This window comes from Cyanistes caeruleus, chromosome 26, assembly GCF_971803275.1.
Source record: "Cyanistes caeruleus chromosome 26, bCyaCae1.hap1.1, whole genome shotgun sequence".
NCBI classification, from domain to species: domain Eukaryota; kingdom Metazoa; phylum Chordata; class Aves; order Passeriformes; family Paridae; genus Cyanistes; species Cyanistes caeruleus.
Window position 1 is genome coordinate 52,114 of NC_141726.1, and position 23,452 is coordinate 75,565.

Genomic DNA, 23,452 nt, shown 5'->3' on the forward strand with positions numbered 1-23,452 from the left:
CCCTGCTATTTACAGACACCGCCCCGCTCACTCCCTCCCCAGGCTCGGCAGCCGCGGAACTGCCGTAGCTCCCGCTGCCGCCTCCCCCCCGTCACCCAGCGGAGCGAGGCAGGGCCCCGGTCGGGGCACAGCGGCAGTACCGCTCTGTGCCCACAAGAGCTCAACATAACATAACTGACTCAAAGGCAGCTCACACAAGAAGGGAAAGAGGAAAGAAAAAAACATCTGCGGAGCTCAAAAGCAGAAACTCTGTATCCGTGTGCACTAACATCCATGATTTTTTACATTTCCATTTTTTCTTTACATTTGATTTCATCCCCAGCAGTTGTCTAAGAAATAATGTTATTACATCTTTGTTTCTCTTGGTACAGCGTGAGAACTTGGTGTTGCTCTGTATGTGTGGCTTTGGCCACACTTTGGGACATGTAAAGTCCTCTGGACACATAATGGGCAAAGTGTGTCAGAAGGCCCCAGTGGATAAATTGCTGTTCTGTACATCTGTAGTGGTGCTGAGTTTTCCTTTGGTTAAGGAGACCTTAACCACGTTCACTGTGGGGAAAGCTGATGGACTCCTGACTGCAGGGCTGGGGTGATGGTGCTGCCTTCTGCATGCCTTTGCTTTGTGGACACAAACCAGTGGAAAAGCAAGGCCCTGAAGCAACCAGGATCCTCCTGAGAGGGCCAGTCCGTTCCAGCAGCAGTGCTGAACACACTCCCCTTCCTCTCCCAGTCTTGGCCAGCGCTACAGCATGCAGGGGGAGCTGCCTGGGGAAAATGGAATCTTGGCCCTGCTCCACCAGGTACCAACCTCTTCCTCTGCTAGACAATGTGCCTTCACACAAAAGACGAGTCCCCAAAGGATGGGCCTTGCAGGCTCTTGCCTTGGAGTGGGAGCAGCTCCACCCTGCTTTTTTTTATTCTGGTGGCAACTTGCTTAATCCCAAGGTAGAGACTGGTGCTCCCAGGGTGAGCAGTCCCGGTGGAATGGCCAGGCCTCCCAGCTTTTCCAGGGTCTCTAATTAAAATTAAAATTTAAATGCCATTTTGAGTGTGGCATTTCCTCACCACGTGGCTGCAGTACGTGGTACTTATCACCGGGTGGCAGCAACGATTTTAGTCGCAGCCAAGATCTCAGACTGTTATGCTGAGACGGAAAAAAACTGAATAGTCAGAGCTACTTCATTTGCCTTCATATAAGGTATTTTCTTCCATTTCCAAGCTCTTCAAATTTATATATACAAAAGTTGTATTTTCATTTTTAAACCCTATATATCTACATTTAGAATTTCTTATGTGCCAAGATCCTGTATACAATACAGGGTTGTATTTTGAAATAAATTTTCACTAAAATTATTATTTATATATATAAAACAAAATAAGAAATGCTACAGGTTTTTTTGTATTTTTTGCACAAACACGCCTCCTAAATTTCCAAGCATTTTTGGGCTGTAACCTTCCTTTTTTGGGAGGACCCCACCTAACCCCTCTTATAACCTACTCACCTTCTCCTCCACTGCATCTTCCCTCTCCCAGTGACATTGGGCTGTCCCAAATTACATCTTCTCTGCATCACCTCATACCCAGGGCTCCCCCATCTCCTGCCCCAGTGCAAAGAGAGGGGAAAGGCAGCCAGGAAGGGTTTATCGTAGCAAGTTCCTTCAGCAAGTCTTTTGGCACTTAGGGGCCCTGACACTGGCTGTGGCTCCGGGCCGCCTGATGTTGTTTCTGGAGCAGCACTTGTCACAATAGTCAGCCCCAGAAGCCATGGGCTCGCACTGCCGCTCTCACCTGAAGTCAGTGTGAATCCCAAAGGGCTTGCAACAACCCCAGGATTTAGCTGGGGATTCCAAGGTGAGAGCACCCTACTTCAAACCTGAGGAGTAATCACCTCTCCACTCCTGATTTGCAGGTATTTTTCCAATAGTTGGAATCCAAGGAGCTGACAGAATGGGGAAGGGAGCAGGAGACAACAGTGATGCTCAACAGGATCTCACATTTATTATTGAGAAGTGATTAATGGTGAAAAGAAAGGCAACGCCCATTCCTCACTGGCTTAACAAGAAACTGAAACATAGTGACTACACATTTTACAGTATTCCTTCCTTGGTTTGTTTTGGGCTTTTTATTGTCCAAAATTATTGTTCCTGTAAACAAGAAAAGTTTTTACCACTGTTCTCAGCTTTCAAAAAATCAAATTAATCCAGACCTAATCTTTAAATCCATATAATGCACAAGAACAGAAAATTTCTTAGGACTCCTAGTACTTTTGTGTAACAAAGGGTCAGAAAAAAAGGAACCCCCTTTAAGACATAACCTTGTGGGCAATTTTCTGTTCAAGTCTTCTTAGGCAAACACCCCGACTTCCTCATGGAATTCCTCCTCTTCCAGTCCAGGGAAAGAAAGAAAAATAAAGGTAACTCCACTTTGCATGGTGGATGTTACAATTCAGTGTTCCAAGTGCAAATGTCAAAACCAGGGAAGGAGGCGCAACAGGGTGGATGAAGGGGGAACGGTGGCATTTCAAAATTATAGAAAAAAAAAAAAGGCATAGGCCACTTATGGACTTGAAAATCCAAAACCCATAGTAAAGAGACAAAAAACAAAGTGTATGCTCTGGAAATCACAACCAAAGCCAAAAGAAAGGGGACAGGTTTTACCTCTACTCTACCTAAAAGGGATTTTCTGTTGTTGTTGTTTTTGTTTTTTAGTCCTATGTCTTGTGATATTCCAATACTTTTTTTTTTTTTTTTAAAGTGGAAGTTTGTAAAAGTCTTTTTGAAGTCAAAGGAATTAAGAAAAAGAAGCCCTAATTCTCTCTGGGATACTCTTGCTCCTTTCTCTTTCTCAAAGCTGGGATGCAATCTCTGCTGCAATCTGTGGTGGAGGTATGACCTTTTACTTGACACGGCCTTGGCGTTCCTGCAAAACAAATAACAGGAGATCATATTAGCTGAAAGCAGTTTTATTCACCACTATTACACATCAGCATTCCAAAACATGGCTCTCCCATGGAGCCTATCCCATAGCCAGCAAAGCCAGGAAAAAAGCACTGTTTTTGTCAAAAAAGTGCTGCTACTGCATCCAGTCATTGCAGAGATGTGACATTGCTGAGGTCAAGCAACTCCGCATTCTCCATTTTTTTCTCTTCTTAGGTGGGTGATTCACCACCTGCAGAGCTGCATTCAGCTCTGTGGATTCCAACATCAGAAGGAAGTGGATCTGCTGGAGCAAGTCCAGAGGAGGCCACAGGAAAGCTCTGAGGGCTGGAGCCCCCCCTGCTCTGGGGATAGGCTGGGAGAGCTGGGGGTGTTCATCCAGGGAGACCTCTTAGGCCCTTTGTGGTGCCTAAAGGGGCTCCAGGAGAGCTGGAGAGGGACTTTGGACAAGGGCCTGGAGGGACAGGACAAGGAGGAACGGCTTCCCACTGCCAGAGGGCAGGGTTAGGTGGGATCTTGGTAAGAAATTCTTCCCTGTGAGGGTGGTGTGGCTCTAGCACAGATTGCCCCGAGAAGCTGTGGCTGCCTTATCCATCTAAGGATGGATATCTTATCCATCCAAGGCCAGGCTGGACAGGACTTGGAGCAGCCTGGTCTAGTGGAACGTGTATCCGCATTGGAATGAGATGGTCTTTAAGGCCCCTTCCAACCTAAATCATTCCACAATTCTATGAAAAACACTCCACCTGAACTCCCATGTAGGCATCAAAGCAGGATGGAGCTCAACCAACAGGGAGCACTGACATCAGCCTTGGTCTGCAGGGACTGAAACAGTCCCAGCACCCAGCAGAAAGCCTCTGTGATACCCCTGACACTACTTGATGGCATCTCACTCGAAAACCAAGGACTTCACAGGAATTTCCCACTAACTGCTGCTATCACGCCTGGGTATTCCTCCACCACTGTGGAAACACCATGTCCAAATAATTGCACCGGAACAGGGAAGGCGCAGCACCAAATACCTGGAGACACCAAAGGCTGCCACCCCCTCTGCTGTTCTCCGCACCCTGTGTCCATCTCTTCTGGGTTTTGCTTGGGTTTAACCGAGTAGCTCTCACAGAAGCAGTTCCAGGCTTCCCTAAAGCGTTATGAGGTGCTAAAAGTGTTATTGCCAGATCATAAGACACCACCTCAGAAATTAAACCTGTCAGCAGCCAGAGGGCCCTGAGCTGATGCTTCTCCCTGGCTCTGTCTCTTCCTTGAGAGACCCAGCCAGTCCGAGAGGTGCCAAGTCCATCCCACTTTCACAGCAAAGCCATACTTGCAGCAGGTACCAACGGGTACAGCAGGTATTCCCGCTTCACTTGGAGAGGAGATGCTGTGAGGGCTCTGGTGCTTTCAGCTCAGGGTGTTTCCCTGCATGTCAGCTGCTCTGCCTGGAGTTGTATCCCCTGAAATAAGGGCGGCAACAGAGTCCCCTGCCTGCTTCCCATGGTCCTATGCTAATTTAGTGATGGGAGGCACCATCCCATCTTCGCAGCTCACACAACCTCTGCCACAAGCACACAGGCTGCTACAGGAAACCCCATCCTTTGCCACTGCTAAATCCAGGGAGAGCCCATCCCCAAACAGCTTCAATTCTGGGACAACAGCATGTGCAGCCATCTATCCTTAGAAACCTTCCCAAAAACTGAGGCCTGGCCCCCAGGCTCAGAACACCACTGGCTTTGGCCTGTCAGTCACACACCCAAAGAGGCTTCATCTCCAATTCCTCTGTAGGATGCAAAGCAAGGCCAGCATGATCCTCTGCTGTCTTCTGGGGACAGGGATTAGACAAAAGCACATGTTCTCATTAAGAACACTTACTCATCATAAGTCAATTTAGTTCTCCTGTTTTCCTGTAACTGTCCAAGTCGATTGCAGGTGCTTTCATTGCCAGAAAAACAACTGCACCACAGCAAAATCCAACTGCTGAGGTGGGAAGCAGAGACAGGCCTGAACACAGAGCACAACAAGCACTGCAGGGAGAGTCACAAATCCAAAGAAAGGTGCCAAGCTCTGTTTCTGGCTCAGCAGCCAGCATGTTATGTTAAACCGGGACAGATGGCAATGTCATGCATCCCTCTGGGAAGCAGCTGCAACTATGTGAGCTAATGCCACCACTTCCCAAAGGCAGACGTGGGATAAACTGGCTGCCATGTTCAATAATCCCCTGTGCATCTCCAGGGCCAGAGTCCTGGGCCAGGACAGTGGCCTAGGGTCCTGCTGCACACACATCACCCTGCTAGCTGAGCAGCTGGACCCCAATCAATCACATCTTCCCAGTGAGAAGGTGATGCTGCTCCCAAGGCCTGAGTACAGCTAATAAGGAGCCAACTCCAGGGAAAATCCCCCCTTAAATACCAATGTGTCAGAACAGAGACTAGAACAGATGTCCCCCATGTCGCCAAGCTAGAGAGGGGACCAAAGAGAACATCCTCACTTCAGACCTTCTGTAAACCGGGACTGGAGAAGGGGGTCCCCAAAAGGTCCCCATTCCCCTTCCGTCAAGGGGCTGCCTCAAGGAGAAAGCCAGAGGGGAATGGAGGAAAGGTGGCTAGATATGGAAGGAGGTGGATCCCTGATCCAAAATCACCGAATCCAACTGGTTTGGGTTGGAAGAGAGCTGAAATCCCATCTTGCCATGGGCAGGCACACTTTCCACTAGACCAGGTTCTTCCAGGCCCTCTCCAACCTGGCCTTGAACAATTCCAGGGATTGGACAGACACAGTTTCTCTGGGCAACCTGTGCCAGAGCCACGCCACCCTCACAGGAAACAATCCCTTCCCAATATCCCATCTGACCCTGCCCTCTAGCAGTGGGAAGCCGTTCCTCCTTGTCCTGTCCCTCCAGACCCTTGTCCGAAGTCTCTCTCCAGCTCTCATGGGCCCCCTTTAGGCATTAGAAGGGCCTCAGAGGTCCCCCTAGAGCCTTCTCGAGGTCAACTTCTCTCCCAGCTGCGTCTAGCCTTTGGAGCATCTCTGTGGCCTCCTCTGGACTTGCTCCAGCAGCTTCACATATATCTAATGCTAGAATTCCCAGAGCTGGATGCAGCAATGCATGCAAAGTCTCACCTGAGTGGAGCAGAAGGATCCCAAGACATTTTGGTCCTTGAGGTGTCACAGTGAGCATTCAACCACCAGTCAGATCTACCAGAACACACAGGAAGGCTCAACCATGTTGCAAACATCTGTCCTTCCCGGCTCATCCAAATCCAAATGCACAGGCTATGGAACAATCTAAGTCACAGCCCACCCAGCTATGCAACGGCCCGAGAAGGAAAAGCAGCGTCTGTGCACACACACGCAGGGCTTTGCTCTGGGATACAATCCCTGGATAGCAAAAGGGCTCCATCAGAAGTGTTTTATGCCCTTTGGCTGCACTTTCATTAAATTTGGGCCACATCTGATTGATCCATATGGGAGAAGCAAGAAAGACACCTGCTCAGACTCATCCCCATCCATCAAACCCCTCAGGAACAGGAAGGGCAAGAGAAAAATGGCATGGGAATAGCTGACATGTGCCATGGCTCAAATCCTGTGCTGACACCAAGCTCACACAGGGCAAGTATTCAAACAGGAGCCCTTTCTGATCATATCACTCAAAGAAACTTCGGTCCCCAGCTGAACTGTCATTGCTGTCCCCAGGGGCTGCAGCCATGTCACAAGCCAGGTCCTGATAACAGCAACTGAGCAATGAGAGATCACCTTACATATTCATGCCGCAGGGGAGCCAGCAACAAAAGGCTCAAGTGTTTGCACCTGACAAGGTGACAGTGAGAGACAACCAAGGTTCTGCATCAACACTCCTGGTAAACATAAGGATTTTATCACCATACCGCAGATAAATAAATAGCAGACTAAGCCAAAGGAGCACCTGAAGAAGAAGGCAGGGCACAGCTCCCAGCTGTGCAGCACACAAACCCTAGTTTGTTGGCACCTGCCTAAGCTGCAGCACAGCCCAAAGCCCTTGGGCAGGCCAGGCCAGGCACAGTTTCAGTTTAGCCTGAGAAGGTCCTCCAAGCAAAAGGCATCACGTGCTCAGTGCCTGCCCACAGAGGAAACAGCAGGAGATTCCTTCACTGGAGCATTGGAACTCCTAGTATCATTCCCCAAAAGGCTGAGACACCCAATCAGAAAATCCTGAGCTGGACCCACAAGGATCATCACGTCCAACTCCTGGCCCTGCACAGGACACCCCAACAATTCCACCCTGTATCAGAGAGCACTGTCCAAAGGTTTCTGGATCTCTGGCAGCCAAGGCTGCCAGACCATTCCCTGGAGAGCCTGTAATCAAACCCTGGCCTTGGTATACATACACACACACACACACACACACAGATCAAGCACCTCAACAGCCCCACTCAGCCTGTGGTGCTGCACTTCACTGTTTGATGCAATCCCACCCAAGCAACCCAGTGGGATTTCCATATGCCTGTGCCTGTGTGGCAGACATCTTAGATCACTGCCTTAGAAATCAGGAGTTACTGCAGCCCATGGCTGGATGTGCTCAAGAAACAGACACAGCACAAATGATGGATGATGCATCACTTGTATATTATACTCCACAAGCAGTATTTATAAACCAAATGTAACTTTTCCTGGTGTCAGCATTAGAAAGCCATCAGGGTTACAAAAAAAGCTACGTCCTAGTCTAGAAGGGATTAAAAAAATCAGATAGTGATCTGGTTATAGCCTGACACCTTCATCCTACCTCCCATTCACTTAATGGGGCTCAGCACCAAGGAAGAGAGGTGATAATGCAAATGAAAGTGTTTCTTCATCATAGGACGGGCTTTTTCTAATCTAACAGAGCAAACCCAAATATCCACAGAACCCTAAACAGGGCAAACTCACATCATTGAACAAGCAGGAGTCAAGAAGAGACATATGGCCTTGGACATCTAATTTCCATGTCAGAACAACCAGCCTGGTACAAGAAGGGCATGAAGACAGCCAAGGCTTTTCCTCTAATGGAGGGTTTACACAAGGTGGTCCAACCTATCAGATACCTTCAGGCACACTGCTGTTCCCCAGAATCTTTCCAAGCACCTTTTAAAACCAATGCAATCAACTGCAAAGCACAAACCTCTTCTTGCTTAAACATCACATTCAATTGCCTGAATAAAGCAGCTCAATTCCCATTTATAATTACTTTCCATAGGGTCTCTTGTCCCACAGGGCAGGAAACAGAATGGTGAAAAGCTGAGAACATGTGTTTTTTTCTAAACATATTTAGAGCAAAAGAGACACAGCAGAGACTGGAAGGATTCCCAGTGGCATTCCACAGGAGGACAAATGGGCTCACAACACAGCCTGGAACTGGACTGGCTGACTTTGGAGGACAAGTAAAATAAGCCAAGTCCTTTCCAGTCATTAGGAAGAATGAAAATTCTCCTGGTCTTCAACAACCAGGGGTTTTTTTATTCTACCTCATCACTACACAGGAAACGCACTTCATTACTTTGGTCTTAAGCCACCGCTCAGGCAAAAAGTCTTACCGTGAGTGCCACAAAACTCTTTAGAAAAGGAAGGAACTCCACTTTAATGTTTCAGAATCTTCACTGCTGTAGAGCTAAAGCCTTCGCAGTACCATCTGTCACACCATGCAGGTGTAATGATAAGGACTGAAAACCCACAGAACTTCAGTGGAATTTGTGGCTCCATATACTCATAAAACATTAGAGAGAGGAATGAATAATAGTGGCCAAGTTTACGGATGATATTAAGCTATTCAGGCTAATAAAAACTGCAGCTGACTAAATGGACGACTTTCTGAGAAAAACCTGCCGAACTTTACAGTTGGACATGTGGTCTACCTGGTTGAGAAAAATTAAATGATGCATGTGCAGAAAATCCCTACCCCTAATCCCAAGATTATGAGTTCCAAATTGACCGTTAACCATCAGAAACATGATCTGTCACTCCAGGAAACTGCCTACCCTGAAGAAAAGCAAGTATCACCCCTGAACAAAACATATCACTGTGCTGTTATACAAACCCAGACAGAATCTATCCTGAGCAGAGTGTAGCTCCGCTCCTCTCTGCCTCCACAGGCACGGAGCAGAACTGGAAAAGGGTCAAAGACAAACAGGGATGAGCAAGGGACAGAAGCATTTCCATCTGCAGAGCCACTGTGCTCTAACTCTCTGACCTGGAAGACAGATAACTGGAAAGACAGAATAGGCACAGAGGAGTGAAATAATTGCTCACTATCTTTTCTCATTTAAGAACAAGGAGGAATCATGAGGCAGACTCAAAGCAAACCAAAAGGACATTTCCCCACACAATATATAGTTTAGCTGAAGAACTGGAAACCCGGTGGATGCTCAAGGAGTGCATCAACAAGTAGATAAGATAGAAAAATTATGAACTGATAAAGACAAAGATACATCCTTGGGGTTATGTAAATTCCAAAGCCACCTATTCTTCAAGAGAAGGAAAACCTTCAGAGAGGGATACATGCCTGTACCGTCCTCACAAGTGTTTGCTCTCAACCGTGTTATTGCCAGCTGCACACAGGATTTTCTAAATGGAAACAGAAAGCAGCGATACCCAAGCAATTTCTTTCTCTGTGCCCAGCAGACATGCATCTCCTGCTGCCACGTGAGAGGCACTAACACAGACTCTGATCTGACCCACTGCAGCTGTCCTGGTATTTGAGGCTTAAACACCATCTCCATCCCAAATAAGATAGAAGAGACACTTCATGCTACAAGAAAATATTCTGTATTATGAGAGGACAAGAGGAGATCTGTTAGCCTGCTTCTGTCAGCCATGAAGAGCTGAATTCAAGCTCAAGTAAAAGAGCCAACGCTCCCTATAGCATGTCAATTAAAAAGGCTCATACTGGGCACTAGTCACTGGAAGGAGCTACAAACAACCCTCTATCCCAACCATCAGTCTGGATAATATGACCATCCTTGTTTAACAGGGACTTCTCTAGGAACTGCCGTGGTAGAGAGCAGGATGTTGGCAGTGTTCTGGCTGCCAAGCCTCCAGTGGTTTGCACCACTAAGGAATTAGTTATTAACTCACAAAGCCATAAGACACTACAATTACAAACCAGAACATGCAGGAAAATGAGAGGACTAATTATGGTGAGAAAGAACACAGCTCAAAACAAGGAGCTTCATGAAACAGAGACAGAAAAGAAGAAAGCAGCTCCTTTCAGGCAAAAAGCTGGTGCAGAATTAGTTTCAGTAAGAACAAGGAAGGAACAACTGTGCATGGAGCTGTTCTTGATGGACTGCACACAGAACAATGTCCTTCAACTGTTTTATTGGGATCCTAATCAGCTTTCAGCAATGTCTTGTGACCCACTGTACTTCTGCACTAGGGAAAAATCCAGGGAACTGAACCAGATCATGCCCTGGGGGTTTGACTGAATGAAACAGCCAGCAAAGAGTTTTGCTTGGAAGATAACTACTTTTTCTGGCACAACAGCTGTTAATAAAGTAAAGTAATCTAAAACACATACTGTGTGTCAGTAGCTCTTAACCTCAGTGCCAGCAAGTTATCCAGAACTCTGGGAGGAAAAAATAAGAGGAGAAAAAAACCAAAGCAACCCCTGCTGCTGACACCTTACACATTCCCTTCTGCATTCCAAGCCCTCCACAATGTTTCTAGGGAATCTGCCAGCCATATAAAGGCAATTTATCACAGAATCACAGACTAGTTTGGACTGGAAGGGATGTGAAAGCCCAGCCCTTTCCACTCCCTGCTATGGACAGGGACACCTTCCACTACACGTGGTCACGCAGCTCCAAGCCTTGTCTAGCCTGGCCTTGGACACTTCCAGGGATCCAGAGGTAGCCACAGCCTCTCTGGGCAACCCCTGCCAGGACCTCAACACCCTTACAGAAATTATTTTCTCCCTAATAGCTCATCTAAATCTACCCCACTTCAGTTCAAGGTCATTCCATCATTTTACTTCATCTGCTGAAGGGCAAAAAAAATTGGGTTTTTTAAATTTTAAGTCATTCATTTGAAGTCATTAATATGTTCATAATCAATTCAATTAACACATAAGAACAATTAGTTCAGGGTATTCTGCCGCTCAGAACTGAAATCATCCAGCTGAGATAACCTGGAGTGGGGGGACATGAAGCTTTGCCCACAGCGAGAGGGCAAGAAGTAGGTTGGAAACCAGGTTCACAAGAACAGGGTGTGGAATAAACTTCCCCTGCTCGAGGCCAGACCTCTAAGAGGCGTGAAACCCCATTGCAGATGGCCTGCATTCTCTGGCCTGCCCAACTCCAATCCCAGTCCTTGAATCCTAGAACAGCTTGGGTTGGAAAGGACCTTATAAATCTTCTAGTTCCAATCCTCTGCCATGGACAGGGATAAAACAATTGAAAAAAATTAAACAGTGCATCTCAACAGGCCTTTAAACCAACATCAAAAAGTCAACTTTAATTATTTTATAATATTAACAAACATTACATTAAAATATTACAGACTTCTAACACAATACTAATAGTGGGAGACAGGACTACAAGGCAAGTACAAGTGGTTTGCTCTTCCACTGCTCTGATTCCACTTCAGTTGCAGTAGAAAACCTCCCAGCTGCTCCTGTTTTAGGGACAAGGAAACACAGCTCCCTGTCTCATAGCAGAAAACACAGATTAGAGCATCAGACAGATCTAAGTCTTTCCTCCAGTCTTCTCCTGTATTTAGACACAGCTAGAACACAAGCAAAAATAAAAATTTGAGTGTTGTTATGTGCTGGCTTAAAAATATCATAAGCACAAAGTATTCCTTACAAACAGAGAGTGCCAAGCCACTGGAATAAGCAGGATAGTTTGTTTCCTCCATTCTTGGGCAAATACACAAGCATGGACACAGACCTACAGGATTTGAACAGCCAGCAAATAAACTGAAACCACGTGCACTGCTGAACAGCACAGCGAAAATTCTGTCTCGGTGCATCAATCAAATAATTTCACTCATGGCCCGGATCTGGAGCAGAAAACAGCAAACAGCCCTGCCATCACCAAATGAAAGGAACTGTGTGAGTGGAAGGAGTGTTCCCTTGCTGCCACAGAGAACAGTTGGCTTTGCCTGGATATAGAATATCCAGGAAATTAATCTTCTAGTCAGAAATACTGTCCTCTGGAATATGGTAAAGCCAAAGCAAATGTAGCATTCTCCAGGACAACTCTAACAGCAGGAGGAAAGCGTGCTGGTCCACCCTATAGGGAATATTCTCTCTCCTCCCCTCCGAGATTACAAATTGGGAGGAAAAAAAAAGAGCTTTGTAAAATCCATCAGAAAGCATTCATGTATTCCAGCGACTGTGAAACAGCCTACCCATTTCAAACAGGCTCTTACAACACCCCTCAGTTTTCCTTTAAATCATGTGTTCCAAGGAGGCAGTGACTCTTGCCACTATTAATACTCTTTTATCCAGCAGACAGCATCTGCTGAGGCACAAAGCAGCACAATTCCAGAAATAACAGATCCAATCTGGGCAATCCCACCTTTGTGCTTTGAGGCTGATCCTCAGCATGACAAACCCCACCAAAGCCCTCCCCATCCAGCACAGCTCAGCCTGATTCAATACTTTCAATACTTCAAGTCCCAGCACCAAGTATCTCTTCCCAGCTACAAACCTGACCACTAAGCACTCTACACAGGACTGGTTTCCATGAGATAGCCTTCCCAAAAATCCCTTGAACCTGTGAGTAGTCAAATATCAAGCCTGGGCAGGCAGAAAGAACCAAAATAAACTTCACTTAAAAGTTCCTACAAAACACAAGCCATCTAACCTTTCACACCACGCAGACCATTATGGTAGATCTTTACACCAAGGTCACTGCAGCATTCCTAGAAATCCAAGTGCATGACCTTGAGGCAGGGATTTGTGTTGCTGTTTCGGTTGTTTAAAACAAAGATAAAATAATTATTGCATGGAAGAAGTCAGTGACAATCTCTACCATAAAATCAGTTGTTCTGGGTTTCAGCTTTGCACCAGGCAGAATTGCACTGTGAGTTGGCTCCACCATTTTGGGTCAGGAGAATATTCAAACCGTCTAAAAAACTGGATTAGTAGAGCAAAGCAACACACAGAAAAGGAATGACGATTAGCTTTAGAGGAACAGGATGGGCATAGGCAATAGGAAAGGAAGAGGATTATTTCAGTGTTTTCAACACTGAACTGACTACCCACCCCTCTCCCTTCGCTGGACAATGGAAACAGCATAAACACTACATTTTTCACTTAATTTCTTGGACCTGCTTTAGGGGATTCTGAAGAAATGACTAACAGTGAGAAGTATAAAAGTATATTCAAGAGTTCCAGACTTTCGCAAGAGATCATCCATCTGCTCAGGCAGCAAGCAGGAATCTGCCGAGTGAAACAATTTCAGCTTCGGAGAAGCTGAAACAAGCCAAACCTTGAAACATTTAAGCTTCAAGGAACACAACTGCAGAGTATCAACACCTCACACTGTGGAAGAGATAAAAGAGCTGGGAGCAATGGGATTTCCCCAGCACAAAGCAGCACAAAAAGCAGGGAGCTGCTGACAGAGCAGCATTTTAACTTTCCAGTGCTTCAACTCTGGTTCCTCATTTATTTTTTTAATTCAGGCAATTACTCGAGATGCTTCAAGCAGCTAGAGCACAGTTTGGGCTTTTTGGCACTTCTAATCCCATGGTAGGAATCACTTCAAGGAAAGAGAAAACTCTCCTTCAGCAAAAAATAACTGGTCCCCAATGAAACCATGGAAGAGAAGTTACAGAAACCTTATCTACATTCCAGGCTGTGTCAGTGAGTGACAGAGGAGGTCAAACTGTTGCTGTAAGAATGACCAAGGCCCAGAGAGTCACATCCTCTGTGCCGGATGTTACAGGGGCCCAGAGCATGAAACACAGGGTGAGTAAATAGAAAAGAGCAAACACTGATTGTGTTTACACAACTCCCTTCTCTGTGAATTCCAAAGACCTATGACTAAGTTCCATGGGAGAGAAAGACCACTTTCCTAATCAACTGCTGCTGCATCCACTAGAACATGGTTCAGAAAGGAAGCGCTGGCGCTCAGATTATCGCTGCTTTCAACTCTCCACACAAGCAAGTCTAAAGAAGCAAGCAAGGGGAGGAGACTTTAAAATGCAACTGGGATGATGAATACACGCTTCACAGCTTTAAGAAAACTGCTAGGCCTCATTTCTAGTATATTCCTGATTTTCAGACTTTACACGGCAAACACAGCAGCTTTCCAGAAGAAGAGCCCATCATTCTGTCTGCTTTTCCCAAAGCCTTCTCCTCTCTTTTCCTCTTCCTTCTGCTTTCCCGTACTTCATATTAACTCTTTCTTTTAGTCCGTCCGTCCATCCATCCATCACCTGTCCTTAAGGAACATTTTTCCCCTTCCCCTGCATTCTTCCACCGTGCCAAGGTCTGACTATAACAATGGTAACTGTTGCTCCCTGAAGTCAGGTCTGGAGGGTATCACCGAATGCCATAATGATTTAGGTTGGAAAGCACCTTACAGATAATCCTGCTCCACTCCCTGCCATGGGCAGGAACATCTTCCACTAGATGAGGCTGCTCCAAGCCCCATCCAACCTGGCCTTGAACATTTCCATAACAGGCGCAGCCACAGCTTCTCTGGGCCAACCTGTGACAGAGCCTCACCACCCTCACAGGGAAGATAAAGGCTGGATAGCAAGTGAAACTATTCTAGGAGGTGAAATGACACAAAACAAACATTCAGGTCCTCACAAAATACCAGTTTACACCTTCACACCTTGCCATTTATTATTCCTCCCTTATAGACTTTCTCCAAGCACTGCAAGTGACCACCTTTGTGCCTAAGTGTTATTATTTATATGATACTCCATGGAAAATATATATAAAAAATTAAAAACTGCATTCACTGTCACAGTGATGAGCTGCAGCTCCTGATTCTGCTCTTCAAGTCTTGGGTGAAAAATTCCCCATTGCTCGAACTAAAGAGATTATCAGGAAACTTGGCAAACTCCCAGACAGCTGTGCTAATGCTGATTTTTAGAATTATCATTTTGATCAAACATAAGCCAGACCCACACTGAGGTAAGGGCAGCCCCAGGTGACTTTACTACAGCTGAAGCCAAGTAAGATTCAAAGCCCACCGATTCCTGAATTTGGAGCAGGATTTTCAATTAATGCATCGTTAAGGAGTAGATGATGACAGGAGGATTTGAAAGCAGCTGCAAGGCAAGTTGTGAGCTCAGCTCATGCGCCACACTGCTGGCAGTGCAATGCGGGTGACAGCCCACCGTGGCCCCAAACAGAGCAACAACCACGTCCACAGGACAAGCAGTCATGGACTTCAATCGCAGTGAGGGAGATTTAGGTTGGGCATTAGATAAAGCCTCCTTACGGGAAGGATAATTAAGGAGAGACATAGATTGCCTGGGGAGGGACAGGAACGGCTCCTGTTCCTGGAGGTTTTACAAGTGGAGGAAGACATCTGTCACGCTGACCCCACTGTGGCCAGGGGGTAGATTAGCAGCCGTTCCAATAACCCAGCTCTGGTTTCTAACACCTTCCCAAATGCCCTCTGCTGGTCTCTGACTTCAAACTGCCCTGATTCAGGAGCTGGTAATGGCACAGAAATTTATTTTGTTTACATCACAACACTCAGCAAAGGCTGAGATTCAGCATAACCAACACACAGTCAATCACGGGCAGGGCCTGTGTAAGGCTCCTCACCCTGTTCTGCCAAGTGCTGGCATTCATTTCATAGAACTGTAGAGTGGTTTGGATTGGAAGGGATGTTAAAGATCATCTAACTCCCTGCCATGGGCAGGGACACCTTCTGCTAGCCCAGGCAGCTCCAAGCCCCATCCAACCTGGCTTTGGACACTTCCAAGGATGGGGAAGCCACAACTTCTCTAGGCAACCTGTGCCAGGGCCTCACCACCCTCACAGGGAACATTTTTTTCCTAATATCCAATCCAAGCAACCTATTCTCTCCATTTAAAGCCATTCCCCCTTGTCCCGTGTCTCCAGGCCCTTGTAAATAGTCTCCCTCCATCTTTCCTCTTGGCTCCTGTCAGGCACTAGGCAGCCACAACTAGGTCACCTCAAAGCCTTCTCTTCTCCTGCCTGAACAATCCCAATTCTCTCATCCTTTCCTCACAGGAGAGGTGCTCCATCCCTCTAACCACCTTGATGGCTTCTCTGGACATACTCCCACCCAAGGAGGGACTACTATTTGGGGGTGTGGGTTCCAGATAGGAGGAGACAGATAGCCAAAGGCAGGCTAATGCCCGCAAGTCCACCCTTTCACACCCCAGAGTTTGTCCAGTGCAAGGCGCCCCCACTACCTCTTGCCTTGCAGAACTAAGACAAGACACACAAACATGTTACCTTTTTAACATTTTCCTCCTCCTCTTGGCGTTTCTCATAGTGTGAGAAGTCATCAAAGATGGAGGTGGTGTGCTTGTAGGTGGCAATGATTTTCAACACCTGCTTAGCCTTTTCCAGAGGCACCTCCTGAGTGTCCCTGGAGTTGGTCACTGGTTTATTCTCGTTGTTCTCTAGGCGGATGTGTCGCAGCTGGCTGTTGGGAACGTCCTTCACAAAAATCCACCTGACATCAAAGCGTCCCTTCCATTTGTCCTGGGACCACACCCCTGCACAGGTGTTATAGTCCACAGCAGATTTCATTTCTGCTACGCCGCAGAAGTGACCACTACCATTGACACTGAACAGTAAGTATACAGGGCCCTTCCCATTCGTGGAGCGATAGGCTGCATCCAGTCTCTTGTTGCCATGCTCCGTACTACACCAGATGTTGTATTTAATGGAACGGTGGATATCGTCCTCAGAGTAACTCTTAATGATGAAAACTCGTCCATGCTTTGGGTTCCAGTCAAAATCCTTGGGGTTGTAGTTGTTGACAGATCTCAACTTCTCCAAGACTGGGTGTGGCTCTGAAGGAGAACCAGAACTGGCCTGAGCTTGTCCCACTCCGTTACCGTCCACTCCGTTCTGGCTGAAGCCGTTGCCACGATTCCGAGGGGCAACCCAGCGGGTGGGCTGTGCTGGTGGCACAGGCAGTGGGGCTGGCGGTGGAAGCGCCTGTGGCTGCTGCCCACCCGGAGCCTGGGTCACCGGTGGGCTACTATTGATCTGCTGGCCCATGGGCTGTGGAGACACCTGTGCTGGCTGCTGAGCAAGATTCTGGACCAAGGCCTGTGACGGTGTTTTTGCCATTGGACCTTTGTTATCCCAAGTCCCGATATCCATGTTATGTTTTATGGGAGGCGGCGGAAGACTTGACCCTGCAATGCCATTCTTGGTCTTCAGCTTGGGCTGCTGCTTGGCAGGTTTGCTGGCAATGTCAGCCCACGAAGTCGGCTTTGGTGGTGCAATCGTTGCAGGAGGCAAACTGTTTGACGTCACGATATTACTGGTGATAGATCCACTCCCCACGGCTGAGCCGACAACTTTTGGGACACTGCTCACCAGGTCTGTGCTGCCCAGCTTGAGGGCTGCCATGCCCTGATCAATGGTGTTCATGCCAGGAGCCTTGTTCAGAGTCTCGTTGGCAAAGGCCGACTGCCCATCGATCATGGCCCCTCCTAGGGAGCTGGGAGCGTAGGCGTAGTTGCTGCTGTAACCAGAGCTTTGAGTGGATTGTCCCTGAGAACTGTTATTCCCCCAAGCCGAAAAGTCAATCCCGCTTGGAAAGAAGTTAAAACCGTGCTGCCCGAGGAATGGAGTGCTGCCAAGGGCCCCTGGCTGCCCGAACATGGCATCAGGGAGGAAGTGAGGTTCCCCATTGCTCAGCTGTCCATATGACGTCAGGTAGGGCATGGGGGGGTCTCCCCCTGTGGACCAGGCAGCTTCACCTAAGGAGTAGGAGAATCCAATGGAGGGACTGAAGTAGCTTGGTAAGTAGGAATCAGACATTGCAGTGTATGCATTATTCTGAAAGAAAACCACAAAAACATAAGCACTGAATAGTTAGGAGGAGCTGGACCAATTTTAAGGGGCCAGGAATAAAGGCAGCTTAGACTTTCCATTCCCCACTCCTCCCTACCATAAGGCTGGGCAGATAAAACAGGCCCAGCCTTGAACTCCTTTGTTATAAGGGCTCTAAAATCTGTTCCATTGCCGGAAAGGTTAAAGACAAAGGCTAAGAAAGATTAAAGACATAACTTCCCATGCCAAGAGGGGAGTGTGTGGTGTTCCTGACACATGGTGTGGGATTGGACACTGGGAAGCCCCAGGGCTTCTGCTCAGGCTTTAAAATCCAGTATCTTGCATCCAAATATCATCTTCTACTAGTAGGTAATTCCAACAAGGATTATTCCTGCCTGTGTAACATACCCTTTCTAGGGTGGTCCAGGGAAGATTTGGGGAAAGAATGCAGAGAGAAGTGGAATAAGAAAGAAAAGGATCCAGTGGAAACACACTGCAAAAATCACAAGTGTCCCTATCTGTTTTCCTTAAACTTACTAGCCATGAAAACAGCTTTATTCCTACAATTCAAAGTTCCACACTTCACACTATTCCAAGAAAATGGAAATGAACAGGGATTTAGGGCCTATTCCTCAAAACATGAATGTCTGCAGTGCTGTTGGCCCACAATGAAAATTACTTGAAAATGGGAAGTAATCAATAGAAGCCTTTTACAGCACAGTGACAGCACCAGCAGGTTTCAAATCCAGAGAGAGAAAAAAAAAAAAGCAAACAACAGCTCCATGCCTTGATCTCTCTTTTAACATCCAGGTAGCCTTTAGGTTACAGAAAACAAATGTCTAATTTGACAATAAGGAAGTTTCAGACATTCCCAAGATTTGCTTACATGAAAAACATCTGTCATTTCCCACTCAAACCCAGGTCCTCTCAGGGGAATAGTTTCAGTCCTGCTAATGGACTGAGTAATTCAAACCTGTGAGCAGCAGCCTGGTGCTGCCCAGCCCCTAACACACCATCCCAGTGCAGATGAGATCAAAGCCATGTTCAGCTCCCAGCTAAAAGCTCGGCTTGCAGCAGGCTCTGCTCTGTTTCTCACTGAATCTTGTATCCACATGCCAAGCACAGCTCCCAGAGGACTTCATGACAGGCTGAAATCCAGGGAGTCTTTCAGGATGGCTCTGGCACCCTCCAGAAATAGTTGGTTTGCCACTCTACCTTCTACTTACAGGAGAGCAACAGGCTTGGGGCTAACCAAGCCTCAACTTTAATTTGTTCCAGAAATTAACTGGAATTATTTAACATCGTGTTCAGGGCTGTGGTACTGCCTGAAAACTCAGAGATGCTCTCTTCAATCTTTGTTTTCACAAAGGTCTCCCAAAAGCAAATGAGTAAAAAACCTCTCATTCAGGGGTTTTACTAACTGAAGAACTCAATCCTACTACACTCAGGACTCGGTATGTCCAAAGTTTAAGACAAATTAAAGAACTTAGAATTTCCTATTATTATTTTGAGCCTGCAAAGTCACTCCATAAGTTAACAGCCTCAATGATAAGGGTAACATTTTCTCTCCTGAGCTCAGTTTTAAAGAAACAGGAATGTGCCAGACCATCCCTAAACCCGAGGCAAAGCCATTTTCTCTCCACAGGAGCACCCGAAGCACATAAGTACATCAAATAAAAATCTTTCCTCTTGTCACCTCAGAGTATTTTCCCACTTGTCAATTAAGTTCAACTCTGAGATATCTAACACATTCAGTTATGACCTGTGAAGTACTAAGTAGCTACATACAGGCAGTAAGGAGGGAGCAGAGCAGTTCAAGAGTTGAGCACAGGCAGCTCAGAGCAGATTTGGGACACAGCCACTGCTGTTCTCCACCTGAAAGTCCCCAATACTGCTTTGTTATCAAACACAGTATCTCGCTCTGCTCCCCTGCCCTCGCGAAACTGACACACTTGCTGATTACCATGCAAATAAATTTCCACCAGCTTCTCATTCTCTCTGTAACTAAGACTCTTCATGAAGTTATTTCCTCAAATTCACTGTTCCACTTCAGACCGGAACCGGGGTTCTGAGTGAGCCTTGCTGTTGGAGCTTTTGATTTTTAAAGGGCTGAAAAATCATTTACTGTGTATCTGAGCTTCAAAATACACAGTAACCTCATGGGAACTGACAACGGTCATACTTGAAGGAGCAGGCAGGGAATAAGGAGCAGTGAAACTTTGCAACATGGGTACCTCACAGGTGCGTTCAATTATTCAGAACACTTTCTCTAACTCCCTTTTCCATCTCCAGCAAAGAGGTGCACCCTTGGATACCTGTGTATTTTTGCCTCCATCCAGACCAAGCTCTGGAGGTTTTGGACTCTATTTTACAGAATACAGACCAACAACACAGCGCAACAAGGAACCGAGAGTCACTCAAAGGTTCCACTCAAAGTTAACTTGGTGGTTTCACCTTGCTCCAGCTCAGTTTCTACCTCCCGGGGGCACATCCAATCATTTCTTTCTTTTTAAAATTGATTTTTACCAGCCTGAAACACACCGACAAAAATTAAAGATCCAGAAATACTTCACCAAAACATGCAAAGCAGAGTAAAATACCGTGTTGCTTCAAAATAATAGTAACCCTAATTGTCTTTAGGAAACTTAAACAAACTGCAGTTTGTAGGAAATACATCCATATTCAGAAAGAAGGTGGGAATTAGGGACATTGACAGCTGAGATAGAATAAAACAGCATTAAATGACAGCTACTAGGAAAGTAGCTGCTTTTATTCCAGACTTGAGAAAGCAATAATGTTCTCTCACCCTATGAAGGCTGAATTTAGGCTTGTAACTTTTCAGAGGGCTGAATGCAATGAGTTGTCTTGATGGACAGGCTGAATTCTGAAGATTATGAACAGCTGACAGACAAAGAATACATATCCTCAGATCTTTAGCACAAACTAGGAAAGTACTTGTTGAAAATTTAACTGAGACAGAAATGTGTTCCTGTGTTTCAAAAAAACATGCATCACATTTACATGAAAAAAATAATGTACTGACTAGTAAAAAGATAGAAAAATACAGCAAGGAGAAACCAAACCAGCTTATTTTCATTGATCGCAACTGGAAATAGAAGCCAAGGGAATAAACTGGCTGCTCTTGTGCTATTACAGATGTTTATCTATAGCACTCACTTGTACATCTAATCAGCTCAACTCCATCTGTTCTATGTCACTCCCCTGCAGCTCATTAAGGAAAATAAACAAACACCAGTTAACAGTGGTGTTACTCTAAGAGAAAGTGCAGAGGAAAAGTAGCTGTAAGTTTGACTTCCAGGATCTGGTCACAAAATTCCAAAACTCTCTGTCTCAACTTGTAACCAAAGCGCTCAGAAAGTCTCAACACTTGTATCACATGAGGGCTCTGGAGCTGTTTTTGGGTTTTTTTGTGAAAAACAGAGAAATCCCCCTGACAGGCATCGTCAGTTGATGTGGTGTAGAGGTAAGAAGGCTGATCTGATCCTCTGAAAGTGCTGCAGCCTCATGTCAAGCAACTTCACAACCCAACTCAGTGTATCTCTCTGGTGAAACTAACACAGGTGCAACACTAAAACCGAAAGAGAAGAAATGGTGACTTTGAGACAGTCATATTTAAAAAAAAACAAAGAACTTGACAACAACTCTAGGAAGTTCTCACAGCCTTAAAAAGTTGCTAAAAACCTTCCTTCCTCACCTACCATAACCTAAGGGTAGTCAAGGGTTAGGGCTTTCTACCGGCAGAAATACAGGTGTAGGATAGAACGTAACTGAAGGCAGCTGGCAAACTTCAAAATACAACCAGTGGAGATGGGGAACATACAAGGAGGCCACACACTTGGAGCAGCAGGAAACCTTGCTGCTCTTAGTGTTCCTGTCTGCAGCAGGTACTCACCGGGCGGGCCTGGGGACTCAGGTAGGGCTCAAAGTCATCATCATTCAACCCATCCTTCGGGTGCAAAGAGCCGTTTTGCACTGAGAAGAGACGTGTCACGTTAGAAAAACCTATGTAATAAGCTCCCATTATTATCAGGTTAAAGTATTTAAAGCCAAACCCTAGAATATAATGAATTTCTGCCAATTCTAACACTTAGCCCACGGCACCCAGACACATCCCCACCGCACAGACATCACCTGCAAACTATCCCCAGCCCAGTAGCCAGGCCCAGTCGCAGGGTTTGTGTCCCTCCCGGCAGGTTTTAGGGAGACCCTCCCTCTCCCGGCGGCGGGATCCTCCCGCTCCCAGGCGGGCCCGCCCGGCCCCCCGGGATCTCACCTTTGTTGCCTTGGCCTTTGGGTCTCTGGCGCGACAGCGGCGACGTGGGGAGAAAAAGAGGGAAACCGGTGAGTCAGAGGGACAGACCCGCCTCGGGTGGGGACTCAGGCCCGTGCCGGTGACGGGGGGGGACAGAGCCAGCGTGGTAAACAGACCCGTTGCGGTTGGGGAAGCCAAGGCCCGGCACGGATAGACCTGGCCCGGCGAGGGGAGAGATCCGGCCCGGCGGGGTCGAGCCCTACGGGGACAGGCCCGGCCCGGCCGCATCACAATGGAGCGCAGCTCAGCGACGGGAGAGGAGTAAGGCTGCAGCCGCCGCCCGGCCCGACCCGGGGCGCAACCTTCGTTAGGCCCAGAGCCGCGGCCTCGCCCGGCAGGGCCGTCCCGGTATCGGCGCGGGGGACTCCTACCTGCTCCAGGAGGCTGCTAGCCGACATGGCTCCGCGGCGGGGCTGCAGGCGGGGCGGGGCGGGGCGGGAGGCGGCGGCGCTTTGTCCGGGCCAGACGGTAGCACTGGCGGACTCGGGGCAGCCACCGGCGGAGCGGGGCGGGGGAACGCTCTATGCCACCATCCCCACCCCACCCCCCGGCCGCGCGTCTCTATGGCCCGGGCCCGCCGCCTGGAGCTCCCCCCGCCCGGTCACGCGGCACCGCGCGCGCCCAGGCACAATGGCGGGAAATGAAAGGGGGCGCAGTGCATGCCGGGACGGCGGAGGACCGGAGCCGGGGGAAGCAGCGCCCCCGTTCGGCTGAAAGTGGGAGATCTCTTAAAGGGCCAGGAGGCCCCACTGAGGTTTTAAGGCAAAAAATGGCAAATTCAGGACCCGGTTGCGGGCTCAGCCCAACCTCATCCTGTCGCGCCACGACATTTTATCTCCTCCCGCACTATCTATCCTGCACTCCAGGGTGCAGAGGACTCAGGGGACATCACAGTCCTATGGGACCCCGACCCAGGTCAAGGGGGCTACCTGGTGTTGGTTGGGTGTACGGTGAACAGGGAGCCCAGATTCACCCCCTCTTCCCGGCCAAGAGAGCTCCAGCAGGGACCTGACAGGAACTGCTGTATGCCTGGATTGGGGAAGGGAGTCCCCAAAAGGTCCCCATTCCCCTTCAATCAAGGGAAGCAAGGAAGTAAACCAGAGGAGAATGGAGGGAAGGTAGCTGCATATAGAAGGAGGTAGATCCCTGATCCAAAACCACAGAATCCCAGACTGGTTTGGGTTGGAAGAGAGCTGAAAGCTCACCTTATTCTACTCCCTGCCATGA

The 23,452-nt window shown here is 47.5% G+C and overlaps 1 protein-coding gene across 8 annotated transcripts; it reads right to left on the reverse strand.

The window, feature by feature from the left end:
- Positions 1–1,973: 1,973 nt before the first annotated feature.
- Positions 1,974–22,894, reverse strand: YTHDF2 (YTH N6-methyladenosine RNA binding protein F2). Of its 8 annotated transcripts, XM_086863885.1 has the most exons (7): positions 22,597–22,848; positions 22,187–22,211; positions 21,806–21,885; positions 21,070–21,481; positions 20,699–20,793; positions 16,333–17,898; positions 1,974–2,919 (listed from the first exon to the last, which is right to left on the reverse strand). In XM_086863885.1, exons 6-7 carry the CDS (start codon positions 17,878–17,880, stop codon positions 2,896–2,898), a joined length of 1,572 nt encoding a protein of 523 aa, XP_086720011.1. In that variant the 5' UTR covers positions 17,881–17,898; positions 20,699–20,793; positions 21,070–21,481; positions 21,806–21,885; positions 22,187–22,211; positions 22,597–22,848; the 3' UTR covers positions 1,974–2,895. The 8 variants fall into 8 exon arrangements, with proteins under 8 accessions (XP_086720011.1, XP_086720007.1, XP_086720015.1 ...); XM_086863881.1 differs by having other exon boundaries at positions 20,699–21,481; positions 22,597–22,879; XM_086863889.1 differs by lacking the exon at positions 22,187–22,211 and having other exon boundaries at positions 22,597–22,870.
- Between the last annotated feature and the right edge of the window lie 558 nt (positions 22,895–23,452).

What these genes read in the sequence shown, in the direction of transcription:
- YTHDF2 (XM_086863881.1), bottom strand. Translation starts at nt 20,989, where the DNA reads ATGAAAATAAGCTGGTTTGGTTTCTCCTTGCTGTATTTTTCTATCTTT. An exon ending in CTAAATTCAGCCTTCATAGG is followed by an intron (nt 17,899 to 20,698) that starts GTGAGAGAACAT and finishes GTTTTCTTTCAG; the next exon opens with AATAATGCATACACTGCAAT. An exon ending in AGGAGGAAAATGTTAAAAAG is followed by an intron (nt 2,920 to 16,332) that starts GTAACATGTTTG and finishes TTTGTTTTGCAG; the next exon opens with GAACGCCAAGGCCGTGTCAA.